Source organism: Balaenoptera acutorostrata, chromosome 10 (genome assembly GCF_949987535.1).
Source record: "Balaenoptera acutorostrata chromosome 10, mBalAcu1.1, whole genome shotgun sequence".
NCBI lineage: Eukaryota > Metazoa > Chordata > Mammalia > Artiodactyla > Balaenopteridae > Balaenoptera > Balaenoptera acutorostrata.
In genome coordinates, this window is record NC_080073.1 from 67696475 (window position 1) to 67712851 (window position 16377).

A 16377-nucleotide genomic window follows, 5' to 3' on the forward strand; every position below is an offset into this window, starting at 1 on the left:
CTCAGGGTAGCTGTGTGTCCTTGGGCAAGTGGCTTCACCTCTTTTTGGTTTCATCTCTCTGAGCATGTTAAAGTTTATAAAATGCAAGTTCTTTTTTTTTTTTTAATCTTAGGTTCTATTACTTTATTTATTTATAAATTTATTTTATTTATTTTACTTTTGGCTGTATTGGGTCTTCATTGCTGTGCGTGGGCTTTCTCTAGTGGTGGTGAGCGGGGGTTACTCTCTGTTGTGGTGTGCAGGCTTCTCATTGCGGTGACTTCTCTTGTTGCAGAGCACGGGCTCTAGGCATGTGGGCTTCTATAGTTGTGGCGCAAGGGCTCAGTAATTGTGGCGCGCAGGCTCTAGAGTGCAGGCCCAGTAGCTGTGGCGCATGAATTTAGTTGCTCCATGGCATGTGGGATCTTCCTGGACCAGGGCTCGAACCCGTGTCCCCTGCATTGGCAGGCGGATTCTTAACCACTCTGCCACCAGGGAAGCCCAGAATGCAAGTTCTTATTTCACTATTTAGTATGAAAAATAGAGCGAATACATATTAGGTGTCTAGCATGATACTTAGCTCATAGTAGACTCTCTGTTGTAGTTACTGTACTAAAAGACAACATCTACTAGACTCATTAAAGGCTTTCTGGATGTCTTCATTTTCTAGGCCATCAGTAGATGATAGGGCTTTCCTCTTGTTCTTTGATATATGAAGCTGTATTTCTTCCCATGTAGAGGTTTGTTTGTTGTAAATGGCGGTCTCTTGACTTGTACATTTAAAATTTGAGAAGCAAAAAGCTATTTGTGGGAAAGCTGTCCAGTTTGGGAAACTTTTCTTTGTAACCTTCTTGATCAAGTCTTGTATTCCTCAGTTGGTAGATGCTACATGTAGCATGGCCTTGCTTTTTGGCCAGGTGTTTGCTAAGGATCTTAGTCATCCCAAATGAGCGCTTATTTTTGGATTGACTCCAAGGACAGGATATTGAGTGCCTTTTGGGAAAGCTAGAAGAGGAATCTGGCAAATAGAGCAGATTTGGGAGGCTGATTAAATATAGATCTCAATAGAGTCTCTGAGAAAGGCTCTGGGATTAAACTAAATCTAAACATATTACAAATAGGGACAAAGAAAGTGAGAAAACTTGGACTTAGTTAAAACCAACTTTTTGTTGTTGTGTGTGTGTTTTTTCTGTTTTGTTTTAATTTTCCAAAGTAATATGCCTTGTTCAGCTATTTTTACTAATGGAAGTGGTTACAGTGCTTACTAAATTATGGAGAAATAACTTTAAAAAATTAGTTTAAACAAAAAAGCTTAAGGCAGCAAAATTCAATCTGTCTAACCTGTAAGTGTATATTTTCAAAAATAATTGCCATGTTTCTTTCAAGAACAGGATGTAAATGATGGCGCTTGAATCAGAAGTCTTTGCCGTGGACTAGTTGCCTGGCACGGCAGGCGTTCGCCGCAGGTGGGGGATCACTTGCTGCGTTTTGGAAAGAGTGTATTTTGATTTTGTCAATGGAGGAAGATACTTAAGGCAGTCAAGATCATTTTGGAGTTTATTTCAGGCATAAGGCAGTGACTTTGGAAATGAAGAGGAAGGGACAAATCTGTGAACTGTTTTAGAATGTAGACTATCTGGGATTTGGTACCCCCCCCCCCCGTTGACTCATTCACCTCCCTAATCTCACCATCACTTAAACTAGCAGTAGGCCACCATTTTGTACAATTCCTATAATGTGTTCTAAAATCCACCAGCCTTTGAAATCACTGACCTATTTGGTACCCTCCCCTGGGGACTGCTACTGCTGTCATTTGGGCAAGCTTGTTCTTAGCCTCTGTAATTGAAGAGCTCCATTCAGAAGCAAATGGGAATAATTGATTTTCATTCTCCAGAGGCTGGAAAAATCAGAGACCACAGGAGGGTTTTGAAAAAGGAGACCAAACCCAGAAATAAATTTACTCCAGAACCCCTTCTTAAAAGAACTCTCTTAAGAATCTTGTAACCGGAAGCCCATCTCTCTGGAATAGATCTGGCTTGACTTAAAAAAAAAAAAAAGTGGGTGTGTGTGCTGTTAAAGGAAACATTGTTCTGACACTTGTTAAAAGAGTAAGGAAGATTTTCAGACTAGTGCAGTAGGAGTATTGCCATAGGGGAGAGAGACCAGGCTCATCTTCATATACAACAAGGACCAGTGGGGATTTTTGGCCAAAGAGGAGGGTGGGTGAGTCAGTGGATGGAAAATTTCTAAGAGGAGACATCAAGGGTAGGGGGATTCTTGCTAAACTGACCTAACAGGATTCTTGCTATAGGCAGACCAAGGACTTAGACATCAAAGAGGGGGGATGAGGAACTGGATCAGATATCAAGGGTGGGAGAACTCTTGATAAACTTACTTAACAGAATTCTTGCTAAAACTGGGCTGAGCAGGTCAAAGATAGGATGGGGACCAAAGTCAAGGCCTAGCTGAAAAGAGTGTTCAGAGGAGCCTGACTAAAATTTGGTCAAGGAGAGGGTGTGTGTGTGTGTGTGTGTGTGTGTGTGTGTGTGTGTGTGTTTTATTTGAAAAGTAATACATGCCTCACCTCTAGAACAAATCAGTCTCAACAGTTTGGAATATAGCCTTCCATATGTTAGTATAGGCTTAGAAAAATACACTGTTCTTACATAAATGAGATCATACTCTACATACTGTTATGCAGGTGCATTTCCCACTTCATATATCTTACATGTTTTTTCATGTCAGCACATATACACTGGTCTCATTCTTTAGAATACTTTGCTTCACTTTAGATATTGATGCCAAACCCTTATATTTTAAATTCCAGTTTATAATTTTTTTCACATAAGTTATCCCATTTATTCCATAAAACAACTCTGTCAGGGTAGGGATAGGACAAGTGACATGTCTACTTTATGTAAAGTTTAGATGATCTACTAGAGATTTTGTAGCTAATACAATGTGTCAAGTCCAGGATTCACTCATATGGGTCAGTTGCATGTGTGAAAAAAAAATTAGATCTTTGACATTCATCTTACAAATTAGCAACATTCAGAATACTGTTTTTGTTGTGATGCTTGGGACATTTAGGAAATATATGTGGTGTGTATTGGACCTAGAATCTGATAATAAATTTCATTTGAGGTGTACATCACTTTTGCATTATTAATTTCTATCTTGAAATTTTGTTATTTTAATTTCCTTAAAACAACAAAATAATCATCTTTAAATACTTTAAGATTAAATGAATTCAGTCAGCTTGTAGCTATCATTATAATGTTGATGCTTTCAGTAGTTACCTTCAGTAACAAGGTTTGTCAGCTAATTGGATTTCTGGAAATGTTAATAGGAGTCTTTTGGTTAACTACCTCTATTCATTTCCCTCTGGGACCCGGTTCCTACCTAGAATATAGTGCCTCTCTTTCAAGACTCTTTATTGGTTTCCTATAACCTCTGGAGAGAAAAAAACGAGTAAGACAGAATGAATGAGGGGCGGGGAAGGTGAAGCAGGGCGGAAATGAAAGTGTATGAGCTGTGGGAAATTCATCTTATTCAGGAATGAGAAAAACAGCTGAGAGAGTGGTTTTCAAGAAGTTGTATATAGCACAGTGTTAAGATTTTGGAGTTAAACCAGTGTCACCCATTCCAGCTCTGTGACTCTGGTTAAGTTATTCATCCCCATACTTGCCAGTTTCCTAGGGTTCCCTTATAGGGTTCTGGTGAGAAGTAAACAGTGAGTTGTTTAATCCACTTAAAGTATACTTGGCTCATAGCAAACATTTAATATTGGCTGTTATTTCCAAGCCTTTTAGACTCAAAATTCCAAGAAAAGGGTCTCAAAGTCTGGATGGAGTAAAGTGACCATATAATTTATTGTCCAGGCCAGGATCCTGTTAATAATTATGCTGGGACAACAGATATAAGCCAGGATTTATGGTTTCCCTAAGTTGGAGGAATCTTTGCCCCCAAATGTGACTGATTAAGGCATCTTGCCTTCCTACCAGCTCAGTTAAGCCTGTGGACTTTGACAAGCCAAGGAGCAAATCATTCTTAAAAGCTTTTCTGCACGTGCGCGCGCGCGCACACACACACACACACACACACACACACACACTCTCTCTCTCTCTCTCTCTCTCTCTCTCTCTCTCTCTCTCTCTCTCTCTCTCTCTCTCTCTCTCTGTCATATACTCATTAAACAATAGAAGAAGCCTTGCTTTTTCTTTCTAGGTAACATGTTACCTTAGAATATGAATCTGCACATATATTTAGACAAATCTGTACAGTATTTTTTACTCAAAAAATAACTTGACGGGATATTTGAGTTCTTAGAAATAGTTTCCATAATCTAAAAAAGTAATTTACCATAGCCGTCTTTAAATACCTAGGCCCCCTCATGCTTTTATGTGTAGATTTCTCTTACCTGTGTAGATTTCTCACACCTTTATGTGTAGATTTTTCTTACTGCATGTGCCCGGTGCAGTGCTTTCTTGACAGTGAGGATACGGTGGTAAACATAACATATTCCGATCTGCCCGGAAGTTGCTTGTGGTCTAGTGAGAAAGGCAATCAAATAATGACAAATACAGAGCTCTGAACTGAGATCATTTTCATCAAGGCAAAGTACAAGGAGCTCTACAAGTAGCTCATGAAGAGCCCTGCCTGGCCTGGGGAGGAAAGGAAAGAGTTCCCTGAGGAGGAGAGCTTTGCTCAACGCTGAAGGGGAGTTGAAGAGGCAGGATGGAATGGGGGTTGGGGAGGAGGCAGGAGGGAGCCTGACCTTCTAGGAAAGAAGAGCCTGCATGAGGAGTGCAGAAAACTAGGAAATGTTTGCTTTTAAAAGATCACCTTGGCTGCAGTGTGATTACACACCCTTCCCCCTGGTTGCAGAGCCCTTTCATCCCTTTTTCTTGAGAAAGGATGCCATTCATCCGAGCGGTCACCCGTGTTCCCTTAGCGTTTGCAGTTTTCTTATAGCACGAATCACACTGCATTGTAATTTTTTACTTCTATGCCTCTGAGGTTCTTTAGGGCAGTGGCTTGGTCTTATTTATTATAAGGAACCTAGAATAGCACAGTGGCTTTTCCCCTCCTTCCCCCTCCCCACAAATATTTGAGTATTTACTCTGTGTCCCATACTGTGTGCTTGCTGTTTGGGAAGGTGGTACAAGACGGGCACAGTCCCTGCTATCATGGAGCATGCGGTGTGACAGGAGTCAGAATTTTGAACTCGGGAGACCATTTTCATGCAGTTCAGCACTTCTGTGACTTTTCCTGCTGTTGCGGAACAGAAACAGTGAATGCTGGAGTGTTAAGAAGCCAGGCTAAGGTAAATTGAATCAAATAAAAGATAAGGGCCCCCAAAGTAATAGTATAAACGGTGAGGGAAATACGGCTTGTAAAATTGTGATTATACATTATTGCTCATGACTGCATCGCAGTAAGAGCAGAGCACTCCTGCGGTGGTATCATGTCTCAGGTTGTCACATCCATGTCCATGTTGAGACTGTGCTCCCTCCTGCCACCATTCCCATTCCCCCTTCCCCTTACCAGCGTTGATAGGGAGGCAGTGATTGAAAATAGCAGTTACTGGTGTGAATGTACAAGGTTTCTAACAGTCCCTGCTCTCCAGGAACTTGCTGGTTTGTGTGTATGTGTGGGGGGTGGGGGGGGGTGGGTATTGTGTGTGCACAGATTGGCAGGAGAGGGGAGAGCTCCTTGCTGGCTTTGTGGAAAGAGGGGGCCATCCTTCCAAGTTTTTTGTGTGAGTTGTGTCACCTGTGAGGTTACAATGGGGCGTTGCCTTTCCACTGTGTTTCTCTCTCATAAGGGAATAAACCCTTCAAAGTCACTGCCTTTCGTCACATGTTTGAAACACAAAACACATGGCCACAAAAGCCAAGGTGACCAGAAATATACATTTCATAGTTGACAAGGACTTGTCTAGCCTGACGTGTTGTGTCAGAATCGTTTCTGCACCATCCTTACCAGGGGGCATTTGTACACACCTGAGTTCTTCTCTGGGAAAGCAGCCACTTCTAGCTCTTAGCTCTGAGCTTCAGGTGTTTCCTCCATATTTCTGATTATTATGCTTATGTTGCTATTTCTTGATTTAAAAATTTTACACATCTTCTATCAGTCTTTGTTATGGAAGAGCAGGGTTTAGCTTTCTTGCACTCTCTCGGTCCACTGCCTCCCCCTTCATCCTTCAGATATATCACAATTTTTAGTTACATCAGTATCTAATGTTTATGTTTATATTATTATGGCTATTAATATTAGTCACCTGCTGAACCAATTAATATACTCCAATCCTTTTTTTTTTTTCTCATTCTGCCTCTCTTGTTGGTTTTCTGAGTTTCCTATGTCCAGCTCACTCTTAATCCCCAAACTAAAACCATACTTTTAAAATCCCTAAATGTTCTTTTCCACATTCCAGGCAGACCCATCAGTTGATCTCGTCAGTTTTATTTTCTCCCACAGATGCCAAAGCCCTGCATCCTCCAGCGACGGTTGGGTATTTCTGAGGCTTGCTGCACGCTCGATTCCCTTTGCCTTTTTTTGTCCCGTTTCCTGGATGCCTGTCTTCCTCTTTCTTGGTTTGCTCATTTATTTGGTAGGGCACATCCTCCAGTCACTTCCTGATAAAGGGCGTGTGGGAGGTAAAATTTAAGACTCTGCATGTCTAAAAATATCTTTATTCTCTGTTTATACTTGACTGATTCTTTGTCTGCTATAGAATTAAAGGTTGGAAATCATTTCACCTTCGAATTTTGAAAGCATTGCTCCTTTGTCTTATGGCTTACAGAAACGAAAGCCATAAGACTTTTTGAAAGTCTTGAAATTATTGAAAATTCTGATGCCAGTCAGTCCTTTGTATGCAAACTGTTTTTCCTCTGTGGAGACTGTATTCTCTTTATCCCATGTATTCTGAAATTTCACAGTGTGCCTTGGGATGGGTCTTTTAAAAAATTATTTATTGTACTAAGTATAAGATGGACTCTTTGAACTGGAAGTTCATATCCTTCAGTTCTAGGAAAATTTAAGTTATTTCTTTGATAATTTTCTCCTCTCCTCTTTCTCTCTTTCTCTGGAACTCTTGGTCCTCTAATTTTCTTATCTTTTCTCTGGAATTTCCTATCTCTTTTTTGGTTCCATTTTCTGAAGGATTTACTGAGCTTTATCATCTAGCTCTGTATTTATATTTATATTTCTACTGTAATTTTTTTAAAAAACTTATTTTATTTATTTATTTTTGGCTGCATTGGGTCTTTGTTGCTGTGCGCAGGCTTTCTCTAGTTGCAGCGAGCGGGGGCTACTCTTCATTGCGGTGCGCGGGCTTCTCATTGCAGTGGCTTCTCTTGTTGCAGAGCACGGGCTCTAGGCGCACGGGCTTCAGTAGTTGTGGCACGCGGGCTTCAGTAGTTGTGGCACATGGGCTCAGCAGTTGTGGCTCGCAGGCTCTAGAGCGCAGGCTTAGTAGTTGTGGCTCATGGGCTTAGTTGCTCCACGGCACGTGGGATCTTCCCAGACCAGGGCTCGAACCCGTGTCCCCTGCATTGGCAGGCGGATTCTTAACCACTGTGCCACCAGGGAAGTCCCACTACTATAATTTTTTAATTTCCAAAAGCTTTACACTGATTGTTCCAATTTTTTCTAATCCAATTCTTGTGTGATAATAAGCTTTTTTGGTTGAGGTTTTATTTGGTTCCTTAGAGTCCCTTTATTCTGTTTGTTTTGTGCTCTCTCTTTTCATGTTGAACGCTCTCCTTAAATGTATGGTGATTCTTTGTTGTCGTTTTAATTTAAAAGTGAGACACCAAAAAAGCCGATTGGATGGTCTATATAGAGGTGGGATGAACTTGTCAGGGATAGGTTTTATATGCTCTATGTAGGGTGTTTGGGCAGGAATCCACCTGCTTTGTTGGGGAATCCCTGAAAGTCAGCATCTATTGAACCTTTCTGTGGAGTCATTTGGTTTCTACAGGAAAAAATCTTCTAACCTTCTGTTTGCAAGTGGAGGGTAGGGCTCTTAGCATGTTGGGAGCCAAGTGCGTGAGCAGGTCTGGAACCTCGTCCTTCAGGATGTAAACTTCCTTTTAGGGCCTCTGTTTTCGGTACAGTGCCTCTTCCTAACTTCTGCTGTTCCTAAACTCCCTGGGTTTAGAGCCCACCTGGTTCAGTTTCTTCGCAAAATAAATCCACCTTCTGCCTGGGTGCAGGGGTAATAGTCTACTGGCTGCCCTGGATGTGACTGGGGACCTGGTGGGCTAATGCTGCTGCATACAGAATTTGTATCAAGTCCTCGTTTTCAGCCCCTCCTCATCTCTGGTCTCCTGTGCCAACAGGTACTTCTAATCACTGACCCTTCCCAGGGTGCTTGTGTGAATTGGCATCCCCTTCTCTGGATGCAGGGACTCACTTTCTCAGCTTTGCTAATTTATCTACTTTTCATCTTCCAAAAATGTTGACATTTTATGTTCACTGTTATCCTACTCATATTCTTTTTTTGTTTGTTTTTACTCTCATTTTAGTGGGTTTCAGGATTGAGCAGAAATAAAAATACATGTTCAGTTTTTCCCAGTCAACTAGAATTCCTTTGGCATTGTTTTGGGGGTTTCTTGTCTGATGGTTTCATGTCTGTAAGTTGTGTCTTTCTCCAAAGATCACAAGCTTCTTTGACAATGGGAATGGTTTCCTAGACTCCTTATTATCTCTCCTTTTACCCTCAACAGTTAATTATGTAGAAAGCATTTTAGTAAGGATGTGTCAAATTCATTTGAGTAAGATGAAGTCTTTTTAAAATTAGACTGACTTTGGACAATGTTTCCTTCTGTTGGAAAACTGCCAGTCCTTCCTGAGGTTCAGAGATAAATCTGCCTTTGCAAGGATAACTAAAACGATAACTAAAAGAGGAAAACAGAGAAGGCCTTTGGCAGAAAAAGGCTGATGAGACAAACTCCTGTTTAGACCTTGATGATTTAATGAAGAATTGATGGAGAGCTGCCCAGAACCTCTCTTCCCCCTCAAGTTTGTTGCCGTTGCTCCCTCTTCACAGAGTCAGTGATGGAGCAGGCCCTTTTCCGACTTGGTGTTCTGAGAGTCTTTGACTTCCTGAGAACTAATGCAGGAGGAGACCCACAGAGCTCCAAGGTTTTTTTTGTTTTTTTAAAAATAAATTTATTTATATTTGGCTGCATTGGGTTTTTGTTGCTGCTCGCGGGCTTTCTCTAGTTGCGGCGAGTGGGGGCTACTCTTTGCAGTGTGCGGGCTTCTCATTGTGGTGTGCGGGCTTCTCATCGTGGTTTGCGGGCTTCTCATTGCGGTGGCTTCTCTTGTTGCGGAGCACGGGCTCTAGGCATGTGGGCTTCAGTAGTTGTGGCACGTGGGCTCAGTAATGGTGGCATATGGGCTCAGTAGTTGTGGCTCACGGGCTCAGTAGTTGTGGCTCACGGGCTCTAGAGCACAGGCTCAGTAGTTGTGGTGCACGGGCTTAGTTGCTCCGTGGCATGTGGGATCTTCCCAGACCAGGGCTCGAACCTGTGTCCCCTGCACTGGCAGGCGGATTCTTAACCACTGAGCCACCAGGGAAGTCCCTCCAAGTTGTTGTGTCTCAACAGTTAAGGTCAAGAGCCTGAATAAACTAGAAGGAATATGCATTAGAAGTCAGACGTGGGATTTTGTTTCAGTTCCACGTTAATTAGCTATATGGCAATCAGTAAGTCATTTGGACTTCAGTTTTCTTACCTGTAAGATGGAAATAGCAACATGTATTCCCTACTTTATAATATCATTGTAAGGGCAACATACATGTTTGTCAACATTTGAGCATATTGTCATTTTAAACTAACCATGTAACCATGGTGTTCCAGACCCTCATCTGCCTATTGACTGGGCATCTACACATGGGAGTCCAAATTAATTTCAGCCTCAACTAATCCAAAACAAAACTCCCGGTGCCTCCTACCCTCCCCTGCCTCATACTGCCACAATCCCAAAACAAAGCAACACTGGTTTTCCTCCTCAAATTACTCTCTCATTAGCCACTGAATTGTTCACACACACCCGCACCCCCCCCTCATTTGGTCACCAGATCCTGTCTTTTCTATTGAATCTGTCCTTTTTTCTCAGTGCTCCTTACCACTGCCTTTGTTTGGGTCCTTATTTCATGCCTGAATTGCTAACTTCTAGCTGGGCTCCCTGGATCTAGTCACACACTTCTTCCAGTCTATCATCTATACAAATGCTTAGCATAATGATTTTTTTTCAAATTCTGAAATATTTAAAACCATCAACAGTATGGTGAATAACAAATTCACTGTCTAAGTTCCCACTTCCCAGCTGTCAACAGAAGGATTTTTGTAAAACTTACATCTGATCATTCCCTGCTTGAAACTTTCAGTGGCGCACAGGACCCTTCATGACCTGGCTCTGCCTGCCTCTCCATCCTCGCATTCACCATCATGCTCCAGCCACTCACAAGTACTTGCACTTGCCCCAGTTTGCTGGGACTACTCAGGAGACCTTGAATTGGGGCGTTTCCTCCTTGTTTCTCCTGCCTGGCTGATTCCATCTAAGCTTTAAAGGCTCAGCTTAAGTGTCTCATCTTCTGCAAAGCCTCCCTTATTCCCATTTCCCCGTGAGCCATGCTTTGCATACTTCCCAGAATTCACGCACTGTGTCGTCATTTGTTTACTTGTCTGACTTCCCCACTCTCCTCAAGGGTGGAGACTATAACACTCTGGCGTATGGAAGATAGTGCCTAAACATTTATTCAGTTGAACTGGATTGGACACTCTGCCAGCCCACTGAGATGCCATTACTTGTCTGCGTGAAGTAAGCAGTTAGGTAATTGGACAACATGAAGCAAGCTTGCTGACAGCTAAGAGCCACTGTAGGATATCGTTTAGTCCTGATCCCACAGAGTAGTCACAGATGAAAGTGGACTGGCCACTTTGGTTCCAACTTATGGTTCTTCTGTCTCTGTGTTTTATGTAAAGATATCTCAGATGCAGTATGCTTACATGTCCCATCAAGAGATTGTTGCCATTTTTAATGGATAGAGAGTAGCAGGTTCGTTACACTACACAGAGATCATGTCACACTGGGGTCGCAGGTTAGGAAAAACCGAATGTTAGAAGTTGCAAACTGGTGGCCCTGGGCAGTTCCTTGCACAGTGCTGTGCTCTTGGAAACATGAAGGATTCCCTTAAAGGGCTTAAAATATATAGTATGGAAGCGCAGCATAAAGAATTCAGTGTGGTCCAAGGTCAAATGTAATCAGTGCTGTGGTGATGGTGCACTAAATGTTTAGGGATCTCCTGTACCTTTTTTTTTTTTTTCCTGGTGCTCTGTGCTCTGCTTTTGTTTGTCAGTGATCAGCCCTTTGGTACTTACTGCTTTAGAGAAACCTAATAGGACAGCTGTGATAGGGAGGAAGGCCTAGATTGTAAATAGCTCTTTTCTTGGGCTGCCAAAAAGGAAGAAACTTGGGTGGAGGGGGATGTTACTACCATCCTGTCTGAAGCTAAGATTCCAAGCAGAGAGATGACAGTTCTCCATCTTCATTTAGGTTTTATTTAATATATTCCCCATTCCCCCAAATTTTTCCACATGGGCATTTAGAAGAAATGCTAGTTAGAGAAAAAGGAGGGGAAAAGGCCTTACCCAGTTGGGAAAGTTGCAGCTTTATGCAGGAAAAGTGCTTATCTTTCTGCCTTGTCTTTTCGAATTGTTTTGAGGTAGTTTTAGTGCTGGTATGGGATATCCAAACTTAATCACCTCTAAACCGGAGACATGGAAGTAAAAGTTAGAAAATGACAGAGGGCTTGCTCAGTTCTGCCTTTTTGTTAAAAGCAAGGGCAGTTTAAACCTCAGTTTTAAGGTTACTTTGGGACCTGGATTGAGATGGTTGAAGAGGTAGCAGATTCCTAATGCAGTACTAGGAGCTGACAGACCTGAGCTCCCAGCTGCTTTAACCGGTGTTACTATTCCCTTTTTCCCAACTCCTCTTGTTTATTCCAGTCATCTTGCTATTGTGTGCGACCTTGTATGACTGCATCTTCACTTCGTCTTGTCATCCGGTTAGATCACAAAGTCCCTGGTTTGGCCAAAGGCCAAGAGCACCATAAATGGGAGTTTTGGATCTGCCACTGATTTGGCTTGTAATTTGGGGCAAATAATTTGTTTTTGGATTTTAGTGTCACCTAGTTTATAATAGAATGATGATTTTTTGTCTTGTGGGGCAATTTGAAACTAAGTATGAAAATTGTACCTCTTAGATTTTCCAGATCTGTTTCACTTTCCATCGTTCTATTCATTGTCAGACACAGGTAAATCATTTTTGGTTTAGGAAATGAGGTATAAATGTGACAAAGAGATCATTGCTTTTAACTCTTTGTTTGGAAGGTGCTATAAGAATCCAAGCTTAATGGAGGATGGGGACACCAGGAAGAAACTCAAGCTCCTGACCTTGTCACCAGCTTCCTTAATTGACAAGGAACAAATAATGTAGCTGTCAGAGTACACATGTCCTCTCTTTTCACTTAAAATTTATCTTAAGCTTTTAAGCCAAATACCTACATGCTTATTAAAGTGACCCATGTCACACATATACAACCATTTATTATTAACATTTCATGTTTTTCTCTTCTTTTCCCTGTACATAGGTTCCTTCCCCTCTTTTAAAAAAAATATTCTAAAAAGACTACTACATGAATGTATTCACACTGTGTTTTACATAGTGTGGTAGAATACAGAGCAGAACGTGAAATTCCCCCTTCACCACTCTGTGGTGCCTCTGCGACACATGCTTCCTTCCCCAGAGGGAACCACCGTCAACACTGGATGAGCATGCTTCCCATCGCCATCCAAGGGGGGGGGGGTGTGCGTGTGCGTGTGTGTGTGTGCATGTGTGTACTTATAAAATGAGGGCTCATCTTTTGAATATTATACAATGACTTCTTTTTTTCACTTTGCTGTAACACAGCATATCTTATAAAATCTTTCCACGTCAGGACATATAAGTCCAACTTGTTGTCTTTTCTTTCCTTTGTTGTTGTTGTTAACTGTTATGTAATAATTCATTTTATTGGGGTACCTGGTATTTAACTCCCTACCTATAGGTGGACGTTAAGTTTGTAGTTCTTACTCTTACAGTGGATCAGTCCTGAACAAGGATGTGTCTTTGTGCGCATGTACAAGCATTTCTGTTGGATAGCTGCCTGGAAGTGGAAATGCTGGCCCAGAGTGAATGCCTATTTTTGGTTTTGGTGGGTGCTGCCAAATTGTCTTCCCAGAGGAATTCACCAATTTAAACTCATACCAGTGGTATTTAAGAGTGTTTGTTTCCCTGATCTTTACAAGCGTTTTATAGTGTCATTATTTTTATTTTTGTCAGTCTGATAGGTGAAAAGTGGTATGTGATTATTTTAATTGGCATTCTTCTAGGTTGTGTTTCTGTAGATCTAGCCTTGTCTGATTTCTGCCTTTTAGGAATCCCTCAACATTCCCAGTTACTTGATAACATTTTTTCTTATTTTCTTAGGCTGAATCTCTCTATCTATTTTATGTCCATCAATTATCTGTGGTGTAGGGTGGGAATCGTTTCACTTCATACAACTTTAGACAGGAGATGGGGTAAACTTGTGCACTCAATCCACAATCCTGATAAATGTCTCTCATATATATTTTTTCTCTACAGTATTTACAATTTTCTTTCTTTTTTCTCCTTAGCATTATATTGTAATCTCTATTCTGTCTTATTACATAGCAATATAAATAGTATATAATATTCTATGTGTCTCCACCTTAGTTATCATAGTCATTTCTCTGTTGATGGACTTTTGGGCTATTTCTAAAATTTTATTGTTATAAATAATGCTGCTTCCAACATCTGTGTATAAAGGCTCTGGGCCCAGATGGTTTTACTGGTGATTTTAATTTTAGTGCTCTATGTCAGTGATTCCTGAATATAGAAATGCGTAGATAGCTGCCCAGGTGATCTGTGACTTAAACCTAATACTCATATCACCCAATAACGATGGCACAAAAAGCAAAAACTTCAGACCAGCTTCCTTTATGAATGCAGATGTGAAAATGATAAGTAAAATACTCTCAAGTAGAAGTCACTGATATGGCCCTAATGGATAATGGCCAAATAAGGTTTATTCCAGGAATGAAAGAATGGCTCAATATTAAGAAAGCTATTGATAACATTTTAGTTGGTTCACTGTGAAAAACTATGATATTATCCATAGATGCAAAAATGTATTTAAACTAAACAGTATTTCTAATACATTTAAAAAGGAAAAAAGTAAGATACTTCCTTTACATGTTACAGAGTGTCTACCTCAGACTAACTGCCAATAACATTAGCAGGACAAAACAAAAAAATACTACTTAATAGTATTTTAGAAGCTCTGGCCAATGTAGTAAGGTATGAAACAGAAGTCAGAATTAAGGCTTTGAGGATTAAATGAGATGACATTTCAACCGTCTTAGTCTGGTATTTCTGATTCAAATAAGGCACTCAAATTGTAGATTCTGTTGTTATTCTTTTTATTACCAATAAGACGTATTCACAAAGGAAAGACAGAATTGTCCCTTGCATCTTAACACATGTATCCTGGTGCTTTTATGAATGTGGGTTCTTTGATCTTGGTCCTTGTGGTTGAATGATCCTGATTATCTGGTCTAGAGTTTCTCTCAAGCCTTCAGTCACCAGGAGTAGAGGTGGGTACTCAGTACCTGTAACTGACTGAATGGTTTGGTTCAGTGATTTTTTTTAATTTTTGGCTGTATTGGGTCTTCGTTGCGGTACACGGGCTTCTCATTGCGGTGGCTTCTCTTGTTGCAGAGCATGGGCTCTAGGCATGCGGGCTTCGTAGTTGTGGCATGCGGGCTCAGTAGTTGTGGCTCGCAGGCTCTAGAGTGCAGGCTCAGCAGTTGTGGCACACGGGCTTACTTGCTCCGCAGCATGTGGGATCTTCCCAGACCAGGGATCGAACCGGTGTCCCCTGCATTGGCAGGCAGATTCTTAACCAGTGCGCCACCAGGGAAGTCCCTGGTTCAGTGATATTTTTGATGACCTTTCAATGAGCTGTTCTTACAATCCTGACAGTACTCAGAGACACGAGTCCCAGACTGAGTGAATAATAAAGTTACCAATGAGGAGAATGACACAGGAAAGCAAGCTCTGAAATGATGACACCGTTGTCTTGATACTTGATTCCTTGTTCAGCACCCCATTGTGTACTCTCAGTGCTGTGCATTTCTGTAGTAAATAGCTGCTTTCTTTTATCAGGAGTCATGTGGAAGTAACCTGTTTGGTTAAACACCACACAGAATCCTTTTCCGGGCAGCTAGCTGTCTCTAAATTTGGTTTGTGACTTCAGTCTTTTTTTTCCCCCCTATAGCATCTGGAGAGGGCCAAATGTGAACTGTGTTGACAGCACTGGGTATACACCTCTGCACCATGCTGCTTTGAATGGCCATAAGTAAGTATTAACGTGCTGCATTCCTGCCCCACTCTTCAGAACCCAGGCCTTCAGATTGTCTTTTTAAATTTTTTCCTTCTGTAAAGGTGTACAAAGCAGGGATGCTGAAGAACAGAGAAAAACTAAATTTAGTCTGTCCAGAATTCTTGAGTCTCTCTTTAGTGTATAATATAAACGTCCTTCCCCACCCCACTCCCAAAATAACTTTAACCAAAGGTTAAGTTTTACCTTTCTTCTGCTTATTCTTTTCCCCTTTGAAATGGGGCAGTGCCTTACAATGATCTGAATACGAAGCTCAAATGTGGGGCAGCCAGAACATAATGGTGCTGGATAATGTATTATGTAACCAGTCCCTTTATAAACTGAAAATAGATCGAGTGGTCATGAGAAACTTTCTTTCTGTTTACTTTATCTTTCTGCTTGCCACTCTTTCCTCATAAAATTAGCCTTGTACACAACAAGAACCATTTTTAAGGGGAAAAATAAATAAATAATATGGCCTATTTAATTCCCTTGAGTATAGAGAGGTTATCAGGAATTTGTGATTTGTGTGGGGTTTGTCTGGGAAGTTTTCTGGAGAAGGTGTGCTTTGGTGAGGGGGTGGGTGGTGGTTTGAGAGAAGGCACAGGTTTCAGTGGTTTGGCAGCTTGAAGAGGGCGCTGCCCTTCAAGTGAGGGAGAATGGCGAGGCTCAGAGCAGGAGCAGGCTGAGTGGTGGAGTACAGTGCGTAGATTTGCCAGGAAGAATGAAAAACAGAGTGTAACGGAAGACAGGGCATCGGGGAGAGTTTGAGGCATAATACTAAAGGAGATAAGCAGTAGAAGTTTAATTTTTATGAGGAAGGATTATTGGGACCATTTAGATTTTTCCAAGCGAGAACAGGGCCCTACCACCTCATGGTATTC

At 41.4% G+C, this 16377-nt stretch overlaps 1 protein-coding gene across 8 annotated transcripts in view; it reads left to right on the top strand.

Annotated features, from left to right (window-relative positions):
* The window catches only part of ANKS1A (ankyrin repeat and sterile alpha motif domain containing 1A), a 185719-nt gene that overhangs the window by 55409 nt on the left and 113933 nt on the right, over positions 1-16377 (top strand). For all 8 annotated transcript variants that reach the window (XM_057554558.1, XM_057554555.1, XM_057554556.1 and 5 more), the window contains exon 2: positions 15392-15472. In XM_057554558.1, coding sequence (XP_057410541.1) covers positions 15392-15472 — 81 coding nt within the window. The remainder of the gene's footprint in view (positions 1-15391; positions 15473-16377) is intronic.